At 41.0% G+C, this 16764-nt stretch overlaps 1 protein-coding gene across 1 annotated transcript in view; it reads left to right on the top strand.

The window, feature by feature from the left end:
* The first annotated feature begins 1823 nt into the window (after positions 1–1823).
* The window catches only part of TBCA (tubulin folding cofactor A), a 111287-nt gene continuing 96346 nt past the window's right edge, over positions 1824–16764 (top strand). The window contains exon 1 of the mRNA XM_060091777.1: positions 1824–1983. Coding sequence (XP_059947760.1) covers positions 1931–1983 — 53 coding nt within the window. The 5' untranslated portion in view covers positions 1824–1930. The remainder of the gene's footprint in view (positions 1984–16764) is intronic.

The raw sequence follows: 16764 nt of genomic DNA, 5'->3' as shown, positions 1-16764 counted from the left end.
GCCTGACTAAAGGAAGATCCTTGACAATAGCAAGAGCCCTATCAGCACAATCTTTTGGTGTGTGGGTTTCACTGCTGGGTTTTCTTTGCCTTAAGGGGTTGCCCAGTAACTTTATATTAATGATCTACTGGATTCCTGTTTGTAGCATTTTGCTGTGTTGAGTCTGTTGGTTTTTCTGTTTTGTTTTGTTTTGACCTCCCCCCCACCAGTATTTCATAGGTCTGTTGTGTCACTTGAAGTTTATTTCAGTGCGCCAACCAGTCAGATGACAGTATTTACTGAATTTAACACCTGCTGTGTACAGAACACAGGTGGAGGTTAGGAGAGGAAGATTTATAGAAGACAAGATTCTTGCCTCTAAAAATGTTATTAACCCAATGAAGAGAGTGAGCACACCCTCATGAAGGACTCAAACAATAGTTTTTAAAAGAAATATACCAAAAATAGGGCTTCCCTGGTGGCTCAGTGGTTAAGAATCCACCTGCCAATGCAGGGCACAGGGGTTCGATCCCTGGTCTGGGAAGATCCCACATGCCACGGAGCAGCTAAGCCCGTGCGCCACAACTACTGAGCCCGCATGCCCTAGAGCCCGTGCTCAACAGGAGAAGCCACCGCAATGAGAAGCCCGTGCGCCGCAACTAGAGAAAGCCCGCATGCAGCAACGAAGATCCAACACAGCCAATAAATAAATAAATTTATTTAAAAAAAAAAGAAATATACCAAAAATAAAAATTAATTTTGGGTGATTCCAAAGTATCCAGGGAGCATTAAATGGGCAGGGGTCAGTCGTGGTAGACTTTCTCCAGGAGGTGGGTTTTGATCTTGGATTTATACTAAGGTTCCTGAACTGACAGGGTCTTGAACTGTCCAGAGCTAGTCACAAAAGCCAGAAGGAGTGAATCAAGTGTAGGGAAGGGTAAAGACAGGCCTTTGAAGAATGATACCAAGAAACTATAAAAGGAAGGAGGCTCTGTCCTGCGTTCCTTGGGGAAGAGGTTGCCAGAGCTCACTGGAGGTGTGTCTCATTTTATGCAATAGACACATTTTTTGAAAATATAAAATAGTCAAAAGCTGTTGAGTATTATGTCAGGCATTGAGCTTTAACCTTCATATCTACTCTGTAAAGTGGACATTATTTCTATTTTGCATACAAGGCAAAAGCCTCATCAGCGAGGTTAAGTGGCCTATGTGCCCAGTGTCAGTTAGCTATTAAAGGGTAAAACCCCCTTAATACCAAAGGTCAGTGGGTTTGTTTGACCACGAAGCCCAAGCTTTTTTATGCCACACAATTTTTGTAAGTTGGATATTTAAGATTCACTAGAGGTAATGATTTTTGAATAAGTCCTATAGTCGTTTCTTTTGTTACGTGCATTTATCCACAAACATTGTTTGCAGAGGTCTGAGGTAGAGGATAAGGATTTTCTTAACTGCGTGCATGACGGTAGTTTATTTCTTTAAACCTGCATCATTTTACCCCATTTGACATAAGATAATGACACCGAAAATATCTTCAATTTTTAGGTCACTCCGTCCATTCAGCGGATAATCTCGCAAAGCAATGTCATGGCCAAACCAGTCTATCTGGGGAGACACAAGTTTCCCCAAACGCCCAGGCTGTGGAGACCGGGAAAAGTGTAACTTGTATTCACACTAAGAAGGGGGCTGTTCAAGAACTAAAAAGGAGGGCCAGGTTCTGCGAGCAGGAAACTCGGTGGAGGTGGGTGAGTGGTGAACCTCCCTCGGCTCGCGACCCTGGGCCCACGCCCCGCGGGTGTGGCAGCAGCGCCAGAGTGGCGCCGGGGCCGCGCCGGAGTGTGCGCATGCGCGCCGGCCCGCGCCGGCTACGCCTACAGACCCGCTTCCTTCTCGTAGTCTCACTCAAAGGTTACCCCAGCTCTCCGCTCCTCATTCCCGCGGTGCTCGAGGGACCATGGCCGATCCTCGCGTGAGGCAGATCAAGATCAAAACCGGCGTGGTGAAGCGGTAAGGAGCCGGGAGCGGCTTAGCTGCCGCCGCCTCCTCTTCCTCGCCCCGTGGCGGCCCGAGAGGCCGGGCGGAGCGCAGGCCCGAGCTGGGCCCCGGACTCCAGGCGTCACCTGGGGCTCCGCGGCCGGTGGGGACGGGGCGGGAACGGAGGGGGCGCGCAGGTGCCCAAGTCACTGGACCGGGGCACTTCCCTCCCCCCGCCTGCCCCCTCCAAAACCCAGCCGCGGAGCGGTGAAGGTCGCGGCGGCCCCACCCCTCCGGCGCCCGCAGTCGGGGAGGCAGAGGGGCGGCGGCCCGGCTCTCGAGGGCGGGGCGGGCTGGGGTCGTATCTCCGAGTGCGCTGCCCGGGCCTCACTGCGGAACCTGGCTGGCGGGGGGCGCTTCCAGTCCATTACCTGCGCTCACGTGGACGCGCGAGCCCGTTGTGAAGTTTAGGGGGTCGCCGCGAGCCCGGCCCTCATTAGAAATGGGACCTTGCGGGCGCCCTGTCATCTAACATGGCAGGCGGGACTCGCAGTCTGCAGAACTGCGGCGTGAACTTCCAGCACACTCGACAAACTTCTGTGGCCTCACTCCCCGGTTAGCTTCCCCGAGGCTCGCCCCGGAGCTTGTGTGGTGCTGTTCAAGTAACTATCCTGGGTAGGCCAGTCCTGTAATTCGCCGTCATTCTCACCGCTGTGAGACACTGGAGTGCTTATTAGGCCTTTATTGTTCAGACGCCAAAAGATGAAACTTTTTGATGAGGGATTACAAGAGAAAAGATGAACAGCCTTCTGAAGAAGCAGGTTATTTGGCAGTAAACATGTCTAATCCTAGCTCTCTGGCTTCTTCCTCTGCCCACCTTTCCTCCCTGTGTTGATATTTTCACCAGAGGAAGGACAAGGCAAAGGGGAGAATAATTTCATTTTTTAAGATATTGCCTCCGCGGCTTAGCACAGCATTGCACTGTGCTTTCCAGAAGCTGTCATGATTGTTAAGGCGGTAAGGAGATAGGATGAGTAGTAGTGAAATGTACAGCCTTTTCTGAAGTGAGACTGCTTGGGTTCCAATCTTGATTCTGCCATATGTTATGTATTGTTGAATATATTACATTGCACCGTGCCTCAGTTTCCTCGTTTGTAAAATGGAGTAAGTACCCGCCTCGTGCAGTTCCAAAAAACGCCTGCTGTTCTGTTTAACAGTATGTGGTAAGTACTAGTAAATGTTAACTAATACTATGGTTTGTATTCCCATTTTACAGATGAGAAACTGAGGTTTAATGAAGTTAAAATAGGAAAAGTAAACTTGTCCGGGGTCACTGTGCTAGTTAGTGGCAGAGCAGGGGAAAGCACTAAGGTTTCTGATCTACAACCTTTTGTTTTAAGTTACAGTGCCCCCCAGAAGAGTATTTTTTAAAATGTGTGATAATAGAAGGGGAGTTGAGATGTGTAACTGAAAATATAATTTGCCCTATTACCCCCAAGTTCTGTTTTCACTTTTGTTAGACTTACTTTGGTTATGTCATTTTCATAAATCTATTTGGCAGAAGTACCAGGGTATAATGAAGAGTGCTTTAGATGGAAAGTCATGAGAAATGACTTTTTTTATTGAGTATAGTTGATTTACAATATTAGTTTCAGGTGTATAACAGTGATTCAAAATTTTTATTAATTATTCTCCATTAAGTTATAAAATATTGGCTATATTTCCTGTACTGTACAATATATGCTTGTAGCTTATTTATTTTATATGCGGTAGTTTGTACTTCTTAATCCCCTACCCCTATTCTACCCTATTCCCTTCCCTCTCCCCACTGGTAACTACTAGTTTGCTCTCTATATCTGTAAGTCAGTTTTTGATCTGTTATATTCATTTGTGTGTTTTATTTTTTAGATTCCACATATTAGTGATAACATATAGTGTTTGTCTTTCTCTGTGTGACTTACTTCACTAAGCATAATACCCTGTAGGTCCATCCATGTTGTTGCAAATGGCAGAATTCCATTCTTTTTTATGGCTGAGTAGTATTCTCTCGTGTGTGTGTGTGTGTGTGTGTGTGTGTGTGTGTGTGTATGTACGTATATCACATCTTCCCTATCCATTCATCAGTTGACCGATGCTTAGGTTGCTTCCATAGCTTTGCTATTGTAAATAATGCTGCTGTGAACAGGGGGGTGCATGTATCTTTTCGAAATAGTGTTTTCATTTTCTTCAGATAAATACCCAGGAGTGGAATTGCCGGATCATATGGTGGTTCTATTTTTACTTTTTTGAGGAACCTTGATGCTGTTTCCCATAGTGGCTGCACCAATTTACATTCCCACCAACAGTGTACAGGGGTTCCCTTTTCTCCACATCCTCACCAGCATTTGTTATTTGTGGGAAGACACACTCATTTAGATAATAATTTAAGTTTTCAAGCTTTCAAAAATTCTTAAGTACTTATGGAAACTGCTTGGAAATAAAGTTTTGTTTTCATTTTATTTCAATAATAGAGCATTATCAAACTAATTTTGATTCTTCATACATAAGTAAATTTATCATTTTTATGAAATCCCTTCATAATTTACTTCATAATATCTCAAATTGCTTATAAATTAATGCAAACGCCTACTGTGCATTTTTTCATGGCTTTTCTGTTGACATTTTGGTGTAGAGCTTTCCCATAAGTACTGAAATGAGATATGTTTTTTAAAAAACCTAAAATTTCTATTTTAGCTGCTTATTACTCATATTTTGCCTTGGTAGATAACTCTCTAAATGCATAAATATTGTTCCCTATTCTGTTACATTCTCCTGAAAATTATTTTACTCTGACTCCTTCCATCTTCTGCCTTAGTATCCTGTTTTTTGAAAATTCTACATTATACTTCAGCACAGGAAAACAATAGATGAGGCAGATGGGGCCACACGTTAATAGTTGTTGGGGATGAGTGGTCATGGGTCTTCATTATATTCTTCTCTCTATATATTAAACATTTTTTATAATAAAAAGGTATGCATTTTTTCTCCTCCAAATTTAGTTTCAAAGACTTCTCAATCAGTTTCATGATTCAGACATGTTCTTGGTCTTGTGAATGGCATTCTGTGCATTGGTTTCTTAAAGCAGTGGTCTAAAATTCAGTTTCTGTTCTCAGCACCTTTTTTCTGGTCAAGATGTTCATTTCCCATCACCTCATTTATCTTCAGAAGTAACAACTTTTATTTGGAAAAAGAGATTTAAAGTCATTTAAGCCCAGAATTCCTTCAGTTTTCTTTCCAGGAGTTCAGAACCATTTAGAAATATATGCTAGGTGTTAGTCCTAGAGTTCAGTTTGGGTAGGCTGTGTGCTTGGGAGGGTAAATTCTTAGAGTTTAGCGTCTCATCAAATCCGCTAAAATACTTCAGGTGATCCAAAAGTTCCCTGTACTGGGTTTTAGGAAGAAATGTGGACAAGCAGATGGAATATTACTGGAGTATGGAAACAGGCAATAAATAAAAGGTGGTATTTGGCAATTGAGAGATCAAACAATGAGTGGAAGATGCACATTTCAGCCTGTTGGCAAAATGGTGATTTTAGACCCTAAGGAAATAGGCAGAAGCCACACAGTGCTCTAGTCCTAGAGAAACTTTGTTATTTCACATGGTAACAAAGGCAAAGGATCTGATTTCCTGAAATAGATTTCAAGAGAGAGGTTAGACCCCTAGAAACAGGAGAGTCCAGTTACTAGGAATGGCTTGTAAGGTGAGAGTTAGACAGCAATGAGTCTGACTTGGTACTGAGTTCCTGACTGGTAGGACTTGTCAAATATCTCCTCCCCTGCAATGGGATTGTTTTTCTAGGGCTAATTCTGGCTGTGAATTAGAGATATGTGTGCACTAGGGGCTGGGTAATATACGAGTTTCTTCAAGCAGCAGCCTGTGTTCACATGTGACTCGTTGTTAGGTATTAGTTGGTAGGTTTGGGTCTTGCAGCCTCTTTTTTAAAGATTTGATGTTCGACAAATATTTAACAAATTAGGCTGAATATCCTTTACCAAATTACACCAACATCACTGGAATATTTTTCTTTATCTTCTTATCTTCCCTTGAGACTGGGAGTGACATCAGTGACGAAACTGTCTTGTTCACTGCTCTGTCTTCAGTGCCTGGCATGGAATAGCCACCTGACCTAAGTTTACTGAGATTAATTGAATGATCAGTGCCAAACAGTATTAAGCAAGGTCAGATTTACTCGAGTTTTCTATTGAAATAATCACAGCCTCCTTTTTATTCATCCTTGATAATTTAAGGGCTTATATTAGGAGTTTGGGATTAACATATACACACTACTATATATAAAATAGATAAACACAAGGGCCTACTGTATAGCACAGGGAGCTATATTCAGTATCTTGTAATCACATATAATGGAAAAGAATCTGAAAAAGAACATATATATGTATATGTATATCTGAATCACTTTGCTGTGCACCTGAAACTAACACAACACTGTAAGTCAACTATACTTCAATGTAAATAAATAAATAAATAAATAAATAAAGTGTGTATGTGTATGTGAAAAAAATAAAATAAAAATAAAGATTTGAATCCATGTTCCAGATTGCTAGACCTACTTATATGTGACTGGGCACAGCTAATCTGGCAGCCCTAGCAAGGAGTTACCAGATATGACTCCAAATTTCTTCTTTTCAAGTGCAGAACTGTAAATCTCCGCCCCCCCCACCCCCCAGTGTCTCGCTGACATTAGTTGTCTGGGTTTACCTGGGACAGAAGGGTTTCCAGGATGTGGAACCTACAGTGCTAAAGCTGGGAAAGTCCCAAGCAAACCAGGGTGATTCGTATTAGTACTTACATAAGTAGCTAACATAGCACTGTTTTGTGTGTGCTGTGATTATTTGGAGACTATTTGCTGATAGTTCAACTGTGAATTGAATGTTGTACTTTACTTAAAACTTAAATGCATCCTGTAAATATGAAGTTTTGCCAGAGAAGCTTTTTCTTCTGTATTAAGTTATTGGTGATTTAGAAAATACTTTTCTCTAAAGTAGAAGATACAGCATTGATTTTTTTTCTTCTAGTTTTATTGAGATATAATTGACATACAGCAACTATATAAGTTTAAGGTATACAACATAATGATTTGACTTACATACATCATGAAATTATTACCACAGTAAGTTTAGTGAACATCTATCATCTCATATAGATACAAAATTAAAGAAATAGAAAAAAATTTTTTTCCTTGTGCTCAGAACTCAGAATTTACTCTCTTACAACTTTCATGATAACATATAGCAGTGTTAATTATATTTAACATGTTGTTCATTACATACCTAGTAGTACTTATTTACCTTATAACTGGAAGTTTGTACCTTTTTGACTATCTGTATCCAAGTCCCCTTCTCCCCCACTCCCCACCTTTGGTAATCACAAATCTGATCTTTTTTTCTATGAGTATTTTTTGTTTTTGAAGTATAATTGACCTACAACGCTGTGGTAGTTCTTGATATACAACATGGTAATTTGACATTTCTGTATTTCAGAATGATCACCATGATAAGGCTAGTTACCATCTGTCACCATACAAAGATGTTACATAATTATTGACTATATTCACACTGTACCTTTCATACCTGTGACTCATTTATTTTGTAACTGGAAGTTTGTACCTCTTTTTTTTTTTTTTTGCGGTACGTGGGCCTCTCACCATTGTGGCCCCTCCCATTGCGGAGCACAGGCTCTGGATGCGCAGGCTCAGTGGCCATGGCTCACGGGCCCAGCCGCTCCACGACATGTGGGATCCTCCCAGACCGGGGCACGAACCTGTGCCCCCTGCATCGGCAGGCAGACTCTCAACCACTGAGCCACCAGGGAAGCCCAATTTGTACCTCTTAATCTCCCTCACCTATTTCTCTCTTCCCTCCATATGCCTCCCCTTTGGCAACCACCTGTTTGTTCTCTCTGTGATTCTGTTTCTGTCTAGTTATGTTTGTTCATTTGTTTTGTTTTTTAGATCCCACATATAAGTAAAATCACACAGTATTTGTTTTTCTCTGTCTGATTTATTTCACTTAGCATAATGCCCTCTAAGTCCATCCTTGTTGTCACAGATGATAAGACTTCATTCTTCTTTATGGCTGAGTAATATTCCATTGTGTGTGTATGTATAAGTAATTATAAATATATATATCAATCACATTTTCTTTATTCATCTGTTCATGGGCACTTCGGTTTCTTCCCTATCTTGGCTATTGTAAGTGCTGCAGAGAACATTGGAGTGCATATATCTTTTTGAATTAGTATTTTAGTTTTCTTCAGGTAAGTACTCAAGAGTGGAATCGCTGGATTGTAGTTTTATTTTTAATTTTTTGAGGAATCTCCATACTGTTTCCTATAGTAGCTGCACCAATTTACATTCCCACCAGCAGTACACAAGGGTTCCTTTTTCTCCACATCCTCACCAACATTTGTTATTTGTTTTCTTTTTTTAAAATTTATTTATATTAATTTATTATTTTTGGCTGTGTTGGGTCTTTGTTGCTATGTGCAGGCTTTCTCTAGTTGCAGCGAGCAGGGGCTACTCTTCGTTGCGGCGCATGGGCTTCTCTTGTTGCCGAGCATAGGCTCTAGAGCGTGCCAGCTTCAGTAGATGTGGCGCGTGGGCTCAGTAGTTGCGGCTCGTGGGCTCTAGAGCGCAGGCTCTGTAGTTATGGTGCATGGGCTTAGTTGCTCCGCGGCATGTGGGATCTTCCCGGAGCAGATTCTTAACCACTGTGCCACCAGGGAAGCCCTGTTATTTGTTTTCTTTTTGATACTAGCCATTCTGACAGGTGTGAGGTGATATCTCATTGTAGTTTTAATTTGCATTTCCCTGATGATGAGTGATGTTGAGCATCTTTTCATGTGCCTGTTGGCCATATGTATATCTTCTTTGGAAAAATGTCTATTCAGGTACTCTGCCCATTTTTTAATCAGGTTGTTTGTTTTTTTGATCTTGAGTTATGTGAGTTTTTTGTATATTTTGGATATTAACTCCTTATCAGATATATGTTTGCAAATACCTTCTCCTGTTGATAGGTGACCTTTTCATTTTGTTGATAGTTTTGCTTTGTTGTGCAAAAGGTGTTTACTTTGATTAGTTCCATTTGTTTGTTTTTGTTTCCCTTGCCCAAGGTGACAAATCCAAAAAGATCTTGCTAAGACTGACGTCAAAGAGCGTAGTGCCTATTTTTTCTTCTAGAAGTTTTATGGTTTCAGGTATTACTTTTATTTATTTATTTTTTTTGCGGTACGTGGGCCTCTCACTGTTGTGGCCTCTTCTGTTGCGGAGCACAGGCTCTGGATGCGCAGGCTCAGTGGCCATGGCTCACGGGCCTAGCCGCTCTGCAGCATGTGGGATCCTCCCGGACCGGGGCATGAACCCGTGTCCCTTGCATCGGCAGGCAGACTCTCAACCACTGCGCCACCAGGGAAGCCCCAGCCTTGATGTTTTAAATGCTGATATGTTATTTCAGCTAAATGACATATGTCTACCATAAGTTTCCAAGTATGATTTCTGTTTATAAAATAAGGGTTTTTCTTTTCTTAAGCTGTATTTATGGTAAATTCAAGAAATTCTTCTGCAAGAACAAAATGTTTTCATTCATTTAACATAAAAGGTTATTTAATAACTTTAAAGCCAACTTACTTTCAATAAAGCCTGCTAAAAATGTCCACTGGTGAGTGAATTAATTCATTAAAAATGCTTTCTGAAATATATCTTTTTATAACCATTTTAGATTGGTAATGGCTTAAAATCCAATGTGAACAAAGAATGTTAGGGCATTGGAAATAGCACTGACATTGGCCCATAGTTTTCCTCTGATTAAATGAAAGTGACACCAGTAGATTAGAATGAGACTAGGACAATTCACACTGCAATTGTGTTAGTTTAACTTTAACAATCTTTTAACACTCTTGTTTAAATGTAGCTGACATACCATAATTACAAATCTACAAGGCTTGATTATAGAATTTTACATCATGGATCTGTGGGGAAATTGTATTGATTTTTTTCTTTTTTTAAAAATAAAGCAAGCACCTTTTCCAAACTGTGGCATCTTCTTAAGTTTGTTTATACCCATACCTCTAATATACAACTGTGTATGATATGTATAACATATATATTGTACAGCAGGCATAAAAAACATAAAAGGTAAGTAAAATTGCCACAGTTAAATATATATATTTATATATATAATATATGTTATAGTGACAAACATATATTTATATATATAATACATGTTATAGTGACATACATTATGTATATGTATGCGGATTATATATTTTATACTGACATAAAAGTGAAAAATATGAATGACACATGTACTTACATAGACATGGAGATATAGTTTTACCTGTTTAGCTGTAGTTGTATGTACACTTCATCTTTTAAAAGTAATTATGGATAGAAATATGGTGGACAGTGCTGGGAGAGGTTAGGGACATAGCCTTGTAAATTATTCTTGTAAGCTTTAGTAGCTTTGTACCTTTTCGTGTATTCTCCTCTTTTTCCACATCATAGCGCTTTGTTGTGAGTTAAAGTAAGTTCAGCCAAAATGGCCAACCTCGTACCTTGAAATTTAGCCAACTCCTTTTGGAATGTCTGTAATGTATCCAGTTCTCCAAAGTGATGGTCAGAGTCACTGTCAAAATGGATTGCAGGTGGTCAGCTCTTCCCCACCTTCAGCCAACTACTTGGCAAGCATTTACTCGTAGGAGCTACACAGCTGGCAACCAGATGTCTCTTTAAGCTGGAAAGGAGGAAAGCTAAGGCCACTCATGACCTTGGTTTTGCCAGCACAACCTGTATTATTCTGCAAGTTGAATGTGGAAATGAAAGATCTTTCGACCCCTGTGTGTGCATGTAAGTGTGTTCTGTGTTTTCATTGCATTTTTTTGTTTGATAGAAAATTTTAAAAATTTGTAGTAAGCCAGGTTGGAAAATTTTGTTAAAAATAGTAGTCCACACAGACCTACTAGAGCATGGACTTGAGGATATGGGGAGGGGGAAGGGTAAGCTGTGACAAAGCGAGAGAGTGGCATGGACATATATACACTACCAAACGTAAGGTAGATAGCTAGTGGGAAGCAGCCGCATAGCACAGGGAGATCAGCTCGGTGGTTTGTGACCACCTAGAGCGGTGGGATAGTGAGGGTGGGAGGGAGGGAGACGCAAGTGGGAAGAGATATGGGAACATATGTATATGTATAACTGATTCAGTTTGTTATAAAGCAGAAACTAACACACCATTGTAAAGCAGTTATACTCCAATAAAGATATTAAAAAAAAATAGTAGTCCAGAACTATTTAGGATATAAATGCTTAGATGTGTGGTCTTCCTTTTCCAACATTCCATTTCCAATAATACAATTATACAAGAACATAATTCCAACTGTGATGCTGTTTAATGTGCCCCAATAGAGCTCATTTTAAAATAACAATGACTGATCCAAAGATCACTTATTTAGCAGCCTCACTCAGAACCTCTATCTTTGAAGCACCTGGTATGGTGTTGACATATAATAAATGCTCAACAGAAGTCTTTCCAGTGAACAAAGACATGGATGAAGCCTTACTCTGTAAGGATTTTTGACCTGATAAGCAGTAGGGAGCTACTGAATCGATTGTGATGTGACAGCATAATAGTATAGTTATTGCTGCAGTTGGAGTTAAACAGATAGAATCCCAGGCTCCACTTACTACATAGGTGACCCTGAGCAAGTTATTTAACCTTTAAAAGCCTGAGTTTTCTTAGCTGGAAAATGGGTTAATGATAGTATCTTTCTTGTACTGTTGTTCAGAGAATTGTAAGGTAATCATTTAAAGCACTAAGCCCAAATGCCAGATATGTGTGTTCAGTATATATTAACTGCTGTCATTATTATCATCATAATCATCTGTAGAAGTATAAACAGTGTAGTCTCTCCAGGAGAGACCCTGGAACTTGCTTTCTTTTAAACTTTTTTTTTTTTGGCCATGCCACACGGCATGTGGGATCTTAGTTCCCCGACCAGGGATCGAACCCACATACCCTGCATTGGAAGTGCAGAGTCTTAACCACTGAACCACCAGGGAAGTCCCTTGCTGTCTTTTTTTTGTGTGTGTGGTACGCGGGCCTCTCACTGTTGTGGCCTCTCCCATTGCGGAGCACAGGCTCCTGACGCGCAGGCTCAGTGGCCATGGCTCATGGGCCCAGCTGCTCCGCGGCATGTGGGATCTTCCTGGACCGGGGCACGAACCTGCGTTCCCTGCATCGGCAGGCAGACTCTCAATCACTGCGCCACCAGGGAAGCCCCCTTGCTGTCTTTTAAATTGTGATTAAAAACTCGCTTTTAGTTGTTTGTCATTTTCACTGATTGGCTGTGGAGGGAGAAGGGAGGACCATGAAGCTTGTGTTTTGGATTAATCTTCAGGACTTTGTAATGGCCATTTTTCTTTAAATTGCTGAGATGTTGATTGCCTGCTTTGAAGCCCCAGCAAAATATCTCTGTTTATATCAGTGACCCTGTATTTTTAACACCTTAAAAAATACTGTATCTTCCGCGCATTTTTTTGATTTCGGTTGTTTGTTTTTTTGATATTGAGCTGCCTGAGCTGTTTGTATATTTTGGAGATTAATCCTTTGTCTGTTGCTTCATTTACAAATATTTTCTCCCATCCGGAGGGTTGTCTTTTCATCTTGTTTATGGTTTCCTTTGCTGTGCAAAAGCTTTTAAGTTTAATTAGGTCCCATTTGCTTATTTTTGTTTTTATTTTCATTACTCTAGGAGGTGGGTCAGAAAAGATCTTGCTGTGATAATGGCCATGATCAAAAAATCTACAAACAGTAAATGCTGGAGAGGGTGTGGAGAAAAGGGAACCCTCTTGCACTATTGGTGGGAATGGAAATTGATACAGCCACTGTGGAGAACAATATGGTGTTTCCTTGAAAAAGTAAAAATAGAAGTACCATATGACCCAGCATATAACCTGAGAAAACCATAACTCAAAAAGTCACATGTACCCCAGTGTTCATTGCAGCACTATTTACAATAGCCAGGACATGGAAGCAACATAAATGTCCAATGACAGGTGAATGGATAAAGAAGATGTGGTACATATATATAGTGGAATATTACTCAGCCATAAAAAGGAATGAAATTGGGTCATTTTTAGAGATATGGATGGACCTAGAGTCTGTCATACAGAGTGAAGTAAGCCAGAAAGGAAAAAAAACATATCGTATATTAACACATATGTGTGGAATCTAGACATATGGTACAGATGAACCTAGTTGCAGGGCAAGAATACAGACGCAGACATAGAGAACACAATGTGTCAAGGCCAGTTTCCCTCTTACTGCACTTGCATAAAGTTTATCGTAGGGAAGAGTAGTCAAGTGAGTGAGTGTTTAAGAGCCCTTATTCTAAAATCTATAAATGATTCACCAGAACTGTCAGAAGACATCCCTACAATACTAATGCTAGATTATAATTATTTTCAAATCCTTCTTAATATTTTGTTTTTAATTGAGTTCCCCCTTTGTTGTTGATATCCTTTCACCTGTGCTAAAGAAATATTTTACGGAGCCTTATGTGTATACACATGCTTTAACTCAGGGTTTATTTGTCTATAAACCAGTAAGCATCTATTTTTCCACGAAATGATCCTCAGCTTCTGAACAGTACTAAAATGACATGTTTTTAATGTGCATCCATTGCCTGAAATATGTCTGTACTCTATGAAGCTTTTGAAGACCTATAATTCTACTGAAGTGTAATTCAACTTAGGTTACTAGTACAGTAATTTTCATCTCAAACCTAGGACATTAAGTTCTAAGGACTTTGCACTATATAAGATATACAAAGATTTTCTTAAGGCCAAGCAGTTCTTCTCATCTTTTTAGGGACCAGAGGAATGGTGTATAATACATTGCTTATAACAAAACAGGCGTTTAATACATATTTGCAAATTGAGTTGAGGAGTGGAGAAAACCAGAAAAGAGGTCAGTTATATGAGGGGGAACAGCTCAAGAGTCTGTTCTCCCTCCTATAATTGAAGTTTGCTTTTATCACTAAAAGTGAGAGACTTTGAAAGGAGAGAGGTTGCTGAATACTCCAGTTAAACTTCAGAAGAGCAATAAAGGGCTTCCCTGGCAGTGCAGTGGTTAAGAATCCGCCTGCCAATGCAGGGCACACGGGTTCAAGCCCTGGTCCGGGAAGATCCCACATGCAATGGAGCATCTAAGCCCATGAGCCACAGCTACTGAGCCTGAGTTCTAGAGCCCACGAGCCACAACTACTGAGCCCACGTGCTGCAACTACTGAAGCCCACATGCCTAGAGCCCATGCACCGCAACATGAGAAGCCCGTGCATCATGACGAAGAGTAGCCCCGGCTTGCTGCAACTAAAGAAAGCCTGTGCACAGCAACGAAGACCCAACACAGCCAAAAATAAATGAAATAAAATAAATACATTTATTTAAAAAAAAGAGCAATAAAACAGCTGCAAGTAATCACAATCCACAAAGACTTTTGTCAGGATAGTATTTTTATTGGAGAAATGAAAGATAAGAAAATATATTTATATCAGGGATTTCTTTAAAAGTTAACAGTTTCACAGGATTTTTTCTTACCTAGAAAGGAAACTAGTCTATTGTAGAAATATTTTAAGCTTTTTTATAAATTTATTTTTTTATTTTTGGCTGCATTGGGTCTTCGTTGTCACACGTGGGCTTTCTCTAGTTGCAGTGACCTGGGGCTACTCTTCCTTGCAATGCACAGGCTTCTCATTGTGGTGGCTTCTCTTGCTGCAGAGCATGGGCTGTAGGCACACAGGCTCAGTAGCTGTGTCTCGTGGGCTCTAGAGTGCAGGCTCAGTAGCTGTGGCGCAGGGGCTCAGTTGCTCTGTGGCGTGTGGGATCTTCCCAGACCAGCGCTCAAACCCGTGTCCCCTGCATTGGCAGGCAGACTGTTAACCACTGTGCCACTGGGGAAGCCCTAGAAACGTTTTTAATTATTAATAAGTTCAATCTAAAAATGGTTTTGAGGGACTTCCCTGGTGGCGCAGTGGTTAAGAATCTGCCTGCCAGTTCAGGGAACATGGGTTTGAGCACTGGTGTGGGAAGATCCCACATGCCGCAGAGCAACTGAGCCCCCCTGCTCCACAGCTACTGAGCCTGTGTTCTAGAGCCCGCGAGCCACAGCTACTGAGCCCGTGTGCCACAACTACTGAAGCTCACGCGCCTAAAGCCCGTGCTCTGCAACAAGAGAAGCCATTGCTGGGCTTCCCTGGTGGCACAGTGATTGAGAGTCCGCCTGCCGATGCAGGGGACACGGGTTCATGCCCCGGTCCGGGAAGATCCCACATGCTGCGGAGCGGCTCGGCCTGTGAGCCATGGCCGCTGAGCCCGTGCATCCGGAGCCTGTGCTCCGCAACGGGAGAGGCCACAACAGTGAGAGGCCCGTGTACCACAAAAAAAAAAAAAAAAAAAAAGAAGCCATTGCAATGAGAAGCCTGTGCACCACAATGAAGAGTAGCCCCCACTTGCTGCAGGTAGAGAAAGCCTGCGTGCAGCAAGGAAAACCCAATGCAGCCAAAAATGAATGAGTGAATTAATTAAAAAATAAATAAGGCTTTATAGTTTACCTAGAACTAACCAGAACACTGTCTCCCTTTGATTCTAATTTAATAGACTGTGTGTGTGTGTGTGCGTGTGTGCGTGTGTGTGTGGTGTAACTGCCTGTTGTTAAGTTACTTACATGAATAGGCTCACCCATACCAGGATGTTTTTTTGTTTTGTTTTGTTTTGTTTTTTTTCAGTACGCGGGCCTCTCACTGTTGTGGCCTCTCCCGCTGCGGAGCACAGACTCCAAACCCGCAGGCTCAGCGGCCATGGCTCACGGGCCCAGCCGCTCCGCGGCATGTGGGATCTTCCCGGACCGGGGCACAAACCTGCGTCCCCTGCATCGGCAGGCAGACTCTCAACCACTGTGCCACCAGGGAAGCCCCCAGGATGTTATTTTTGAAACCTAAGAAAAATAGTAAGGATATAGGTAAATTGAAATCTCATTATGGGCAGTAGGTGATATTTCAGGGGAACGTAATATGGCAGAGTTTTGGGCCCAGTCCTTAAGGAATTTGTGCTCTGTTTTACAGGGTGCATATATCTAAATATTTATTCTTAGAACTGCAAGTATCTCTTTATATAAATCCCCAGTCTCCAGCTTTCTCTTGAGCTTTAGACTCATTTTAAAGTATTGAATTTATGTCCTTAGTATGCTCTGGTTTCAAACTCCGTCTGACACCAAACTAATTATTTTCTCAAATCTGATCCTTTTCATCTATTTATTTTATGAAGAAAAAAATTTATTTCATGTATGAAAAAAATTGAGAAAACACAATAAACCTGAAATGAAACAATACAGGTACATTTGAAGTGCCCCTTTCTGAGTTTGTTCCTTTTCTTCTTTGCCTGTTAGTAATTATTATTCTGAATTTGGTCTTTATCATTTCCACACATATTTTTAAACTTCTATTTTATATGTAGATATACATGAACCATATTAAAGTATTCAGCACATTTAACAAAACTTATATTTTTGTGTAACATAAAATATATCTGGAAGGATACATAGGAAACTGGTCACGTTGGTTGTCCCTGGGAGAGAAACTGTATAACTGTAGGACAGGGATGGGAGGAAATTCTTATAATTTTGAATCGTATTACCTATCAAAATATAGATTAATTTAAAATTTAAAAATTATAAGTAGTGTCATATTGTAGGAATCTTTC

Source organism: Mesoplodon densirostris, chromosome 3 (assembly GCF_025265405.1).
Source record: "Mesoplodon densirostris isolate mMesDen1 chromosome 3, mMesDen1 primary haplotype, whole genome shotgun sequence".
Taxonomy (NCBI): domain Eukaryota; kingdom Metazoa; phylum Chordata; class Mammalia; order Artiodactyla; family Ziphiidae; genus Mesoplodon; species Mesoplodon densirostris.
Note: the sequence above shows the minus strand (reverse complement) of the source record. Positions and strands in the feature narration are given on the sequence as shown.